This window comes from Nuphar pumila, chromosome 12 (assembly GCF_984573655.1).
Source record: "Nuphar pumila chromosome 12, dmNupPumi1.hap1.1, whole genome shotgun sequence".
Taxonomy (NCBI): domain Eukaryota; kingdom Viridiplantae; phylum Streptophyta; class Magnoliopsida; order Nymphaeales; family Nymphaeaceae; genus Nuphar; species Nuphar pumila.
The window spans coordinates 87,591,312-87,597,433 of record NC_143260.1 but is presented as its reverse complement, the minus strand read 5'-3'; the positions used below and the strand labels follow the sequence as shown (position 1 = coordinate 87,597,433).

General features: G+C 41.2%; 1 protein-coding gene across 1 annotated transcript; it reads left to right on the top strand.

Moving 5' to 3' along the window:
• Positions 1-2,449: 2,449 nt before the first annotated feature.
• On the top strand, positions 2,450-3,389 carry LOC149821141 (syntaxin-111-like). The gene has a single exon (XM_089983714.1). It carries the CDS (start codon positions 2,450-2,452, stop codon positions 3,368-3,370), a length of 921 nt encoding a protein of 306 aa, XP_089839840.1. The 3' UTR covers positions 3,371-3,389.
• Positions 3,390-6,122: the final 2,733 nt, after the last annotated feature.

Genomic DNA, 6,122 nt, shown 5'->3' with positions numbered 1-6,122 from the left:
TGTCCTGTCAATTTGTGACATTCACAATTCGCTCCTATCAAATGAGCGAAGCCGAGTCTTCTTTTTTCTCTTCTACCTTGAGGGTAGGGTGTCAACGGGTTGGGTTTGGTCCCAACTCATGAAATCAGACTCAAACCTGATTTAAGATTATGATACCTGGTCCAGACTCGGGTTTAATCAGATCCACTATAAGAAAAACCATATCTGGATCTTTTAAGGATTACATGAACCAACCAGACCTGAACCATACCTGGTAAACAACAACAACAACAACACCTTCATCCCAAACAATTGGGGTCGGCGATATGAACCAAAAAGAAAATCATTTTGGGGCCTCCACATGAATCCTTCTCTTCCAATCATTTTTATCCAATGTCCCAAACCATACTCGGCTTCATGTATTAATGGGACCTTTCAAGCCGAACCCGGCCTTCTTAATTATTATCAAACCCTGATCCTATAAGATTTGGTAAACATGGAGGTCATATTTTGGAAAGGTGAAGATAGATACGAGGAAACATCTCTTGTCTCCATCAGCCGGTAATTGGAACCATCGGTCGCTAAGCCATTGCAAAGCGTACGGCATAAACAGGAAGCATGTGGTGCATCCCGCATCCACGCTTGTTGGACAAGCCCAATCTGGAGTCATCGATTTGGATAATGTGTGGTGAAAGTCTGAACCGTTGGGTTCTCAAGATCGAAGGCCCCATCACATGTTCCGGAAATCGTCTCAATTTAAGTAGGGAATGTTGCTGTTTTAGACCGACATATTTTCACTTTTTTATTTCTGATGTGTACACCTCTTTGGCACTCTCCATATGGCCTTTTGGCTTAAGAACCCCATGTATCGGCCTCTCTCCTCTTTTTTGTACTTTGCTTATAAGTTGCTATAGTTTGTACGATTAAAAGGTATGCTTTCGGTGTTTGTGACTACTCAGCTATATCGCGGGGGGGGGGGGGGGGGGGGCTTCACTTCTAAGCACGAGGCTACAAGCCTGGATACTGAAGGGGAAGCAGGGTTGGTGACTTTGTTGATAGCTCGATGTCAACTCTAACTCAGCTGGACTATGGGTGAGCTGGTTTCACTGTAGATAGGGATGTCAAGGATTTTCTCTAATAAACCTATGATCTATGCATATATGGTTTTGATTTTTTGCTAGCCAATCCAACAAATATTCCAATTCGATGGGTATCTGACCCTGATTACATGTAAAAACATGGTATTATCTTTTATCATCCAAATTCGAATAACAATTTGAAATATATTTATTTTTTGAAAGGCAAGTTGGGGTTAGGCGGCCAGAAGAACAGCCGCTGGACACAGGACCCCGCTTACCACAGGGGATGTGTATTGGCCACATCCAACAAACGGTTTACATCCCTAACTGTAGATCTAAATCACAAATATTGTTCTTCAAAAAAAAAAGTCATGAATATTGCTAATACTTTGAAGACAAAATGTTCTAGACAAATCTCATTTTTATTAGGTCCTAAGTTAGGTCTTGGCAAAAAAACGTTGTTATATGTGTTTTTTATGGAATCTGAACTTAAAGATGTGTTCACAATTGTTTATTTACCTGGGAGCATGTTTTGAATCGAATCAATTTACTAAAAAATTAGAATCTTCTATCATCAAATTTAGCACAATTTGAGCAGTAGAGTTTTCACCCCTTTAAAAAAACACGCGCATGAAAAATACCTAATTGAATACTAATTAAAGTATGATAAGCACATTTATCGATTTAGATTAAGCAAAAATCAGCTGCAACCATGTGTTTTCGCTGGGACCTAACTTGGGGCCAGAAAAAGTGGTAGCTGCACAACCCTTGTACACAACTACCTAGAGGATCATGTTGTCCGTCCCTCACAAGGAGTGATAGACGGCTAGCGCAAAAAACACGGAAAAAAAATGTTGCAAAGTGAGTTGTTTTGCATTGAAAAGGAATTAGCGGGCACTTTCCGAGCACTGCTAAAGCCTATAAAGGATGCACCCATCCTTTTTTTAAAAAGAACTTTAGCTGCGGTTTCAAACGCCACTGAAGGTCTCAGTGGAACTTGGACCTTTAGCTGGGTTCAAAATGCGCCGCTAAAGACATTTTGGCATTTTTTTATGTCGTTTCAGTGTTTTTTTGCGGAAAAAAATGATGAGTGTCCTCTCTCTCTCTCTCATACTTCCGGCGGCGGCCAACCAATGGGTGATCAAAGCAGACAGCCGATGAAACTATCCGTTGTCATTCAACGACACTTTTGTCATTTTACAGAGAATTCAAATCTAGGAGGTCGCAACGGCTAGGCTAAAATATGACCGTTAGAGGAGCCGCACCCTCTCACTCTATAATGCGGCTTCTTCCTACCGTTTCAACAAATTCCAGAGGGATTTCCTGATTCAGAAGCAAGAAAGAAAGCGTGAAGAAAAAAGAACCATCAACCAAGAAAAGAGAGATCGAAAATGAACGATTTGATGACAAAATCATTCACCAGCTATGTGGATCTCAAGAAAGAGGCCATGAGAGACCTCGAAGCTGGCCCCGATGTGGAGATGACCACCCAAGACGACAGCCTCCGCCGCTTCTTTGAAGAGGTCGGCATCGTGAAGGACGAGATGGAGGCGATACGCGGCCTCCTCGGCCGGTTGCAGGACGCCAACGAAGAATCCAAGCTGACCCACAAGCCCGATTCCCTGAAATCCTTGCGGAATCGGATCAATTCAGATGTTACCGAGGTGCTCAGGAAAGCGAGGACGATCCGATCGAAGCTCGAAGATCTCGACGGGGAGAACCTGGCTAACAGGAGGCTGTCCGGGTGCAAAGAGGGGACGCCGATCGACAGAACCCGGACATCGGTGACGAACGGCCTCAGGAAGAAGCTCAAAGAATTGATGTTGGATTTCCAGGATCTCCGGCAGAAGATCATGACTGAGTACAGGGAGGCCGTTGTCCGGAGGTACTTCACGGCGACAGGGGAGCACGCGGATGAGGAGGTGATAGAGAAGATAATGGCCACGGGGGACAACGAGACATTCTTGCAGAAGGCGATCCAAGAACAGGGGAGGGGGAAGGTGCTCGAGACGGTGTCTGAGATACAGGACCGGCACGACGCGGCAAAGGAGATAGAGAAGAGCCTCCTGGAGCTGCATCAGGTGTTCCTTGATATGGCTGTGATGGTGGAAGCTCAAGGGGAGCAGATGGACAACATCGAGCACCACGTCGCGAACGCGGGGAGCTACATCAAGGACGGGACCAAGAATCTAAAATCCGCAAAGGAGTACCAGAGGAGTAGCAGAAAGTGGCTGTGCATTGGGGTCATTCTGTTGCTCATCTTGATCTTTGTCATCATCATCCCAATTGTCAGCAGTCTATCAAATTCATGAGGATTCCTGGGTATATCAGCCATCTGAACATGTTATTTGTTACGTCTTTAGTGGTCTAGTGATCTAGTCATTCTTTTTTAGCATTCTGATGGGCCGTAATTCTGGGATCGGAGTTCACCTCAAGCTCCCGGAGAATTCGAGTTCAGTCGTTGGTGCTGTCAGCTTTTCTGTTTCAGTGGGTCTTGTTGATCTTTCAGAGTTTGTGTTTTTTTGTGGTTTTCTGGGATTGGAGTTGGACTCAAGCTCCCGTAGACTTTTTTTTTTGGGTTGTTGGGACCGTCATATCTCTGTTCTTGTTTTATTCTTTCCCTTTAATGCAATGTTATTCTCTCGAATGTTCATACTCTTCAACACTGAGTCTGTGAGTGTTGAGGTTCACAGTGGACTATAATTCTTTGCTTTGATGCTATATAACTCAATTAGTTGTGATATACCAAAAGACAAAACATGTTAAACGAATAGCAGCTGCTGCATCATAAGTGTGTGAATCGCAATCCAATAATATGTTTTGTTCTTTTTCTAAAGTCATGCAATAAACAAACCCAACAAAATTTCCCTTTTCATCTAAGCCGATTGAAGGGGTGGTGCCAAAAAGATACTCTGTATTTTCATATTCCATAATCAGATGCAACTTCAATTTTCAGTTTTTTCCTTGAAAATGGCAGCCTTAATTGAAGTGGGGGTGGTCCAGAAAGATACTCCGCATTTTCATATTCCATAATCAGACGTCACTAACTTCAATTTGCGTTTTCCCTTTTCCCTTTTTTTCCCTTTCATATTCCATAATCAGATGCAACTTCAATTTTCAGTTTTTTCCTTGAAAATGGCAGCCTTAATTGAAGTGGGGGTGGTCCAGAAAGATACTCCGCATTTTCATATTCCATAATCAGACGTCACTAACTTCAATTTGCGTTTTCCCTTTTCCCTTTTTTTCCCTTGAAAATGGGCAGCCTTAGTTGAATAAATGACCCACCAAAGACGTTTTTGATTATTAGAAGAATCTATCAGAAAAATGGGACTCATGTGGGATGAGGCAGAGATAATGAAAAGGAAATTTGGTTGATGCTGTATTTCATGTTATTTATACTAGGTATTGCTTATTTTTTCTGCAGATAAGGCAGATCTTAGAACACTGGAAAATGATTTTGATCATACCCAAAGGTTGCTTGCCACGTGAACACTGCCATGTTATGGGCCTTTTCAGTAAAATCTTCTGCCAGGGCAGCAGCCTGACTTTCCTAGTTTAATAGTGTTGTGTTGATCCTTGAGGAGGTTTTGTTGGAATCAGTAAATTCTGAACTAGCAAGTTCAATTCATGTACCTCCTGAAGAGAACAATGACAGAAGACTGGTTACAGTTGATATCCATAAGTTTTGAATCGCCGCTAAAGGTCCTATTTCTCTGCTGAGACTTTTAGCAGCACTCAAAACCCGCAGCTAAAGGTCATCCGAGGATGCACCCGGTATTTTTCTTTTTTATTTTTAGTGACTTTTTTGAGCTAAATGTTGTTTTTGCACATTTTTGTGTGTTTTTGCACAAAAAAAGCTGAGCATGGATCACACACGCGATGGACGCTAGGCAAGATCAAGTTTGTTATCAAGTATGTATGGATCAAGCACCTACCACTCACTATAAATCCATGTACTGATATCCCCTGAAGAGAACAATGATAGATCAAGTTTGTTATCAAGTATGTATGGATCAAGCACCTACCACTCACTATAAATCCATGTACTGATATCCCTTGAAGAGAACAATGATAGAAGACCGGTAACTGTTGAATAAGGGTATAATTCTCTTTTAAACAAAAAAAGCCTCTACATAATTTATTCAGTAACAAAAACAATAGGATTCAGAAGTTCAGAGTATCTCAAAATATCAGCAGCAGGTTGATCTGACTCATCCACAGAATCCACAGAAACATACAGCATCCACTAATAAAGATTCACTACTTAAAATGAATAGCAAAAAAATAAGAATGTCTGCATAGCTTATGCGAAGATTTTCATTAAGGACACGTTTGGAAGTGGGAAAAGAGTGAAAATTCTGTGCGAAACAGAATATTCATTTTTCATACTTTTATTCGACTCTACCAACAGTACGTATGAAAATTTGTTCCATTTAAGGAAGATGGAGAAATATTGGTGAAAATTTTCACATCTACACCCCATACTTTTCATACAATATGAATATTCAAATTTACTCTGATCAATTTTTCTTTGTACTGGTAGGTAGGGATCTGCCTAACCCTAACTTGATTATTCCCAAAAAAAACTTAGAAAAAAAATAACCACTTCAAACGTGCTCGCTCTAAGGTCACGTTTGCAATGGAAAAATCTGTACGGAATGTGAAAATAGGTCTTCCCACGCTATTCCAAACGCGAAAATTTGCATTCAAATATTTTTAATGCTTTTGTACAATTTCACCATCCGCACATATGAAGCTATTCTCCACTAAGAGGTAGACAATAATGGTGAAATCTTTTGTACCCATATATGCCGTGCTTTTCATATGATATAAACATTCAAATTCTCTAGAAAAAATTTACCACTTCAAAACATGGACTCACGAAGACAACCGTAGTAACTTTTCATGAAATGAAAGAGTAGAGCAGAATCAGGCAAAACTGGTACGTTCGGAGCAGATCTTGTCCTGTATATCTAGCTGATTCTGTTGTTCGAATCAAAGAGGAATATCATAGTCGGTCTGAGAGATTCATACGCAAACTTGCTAGCAGACCAAATGAGGATC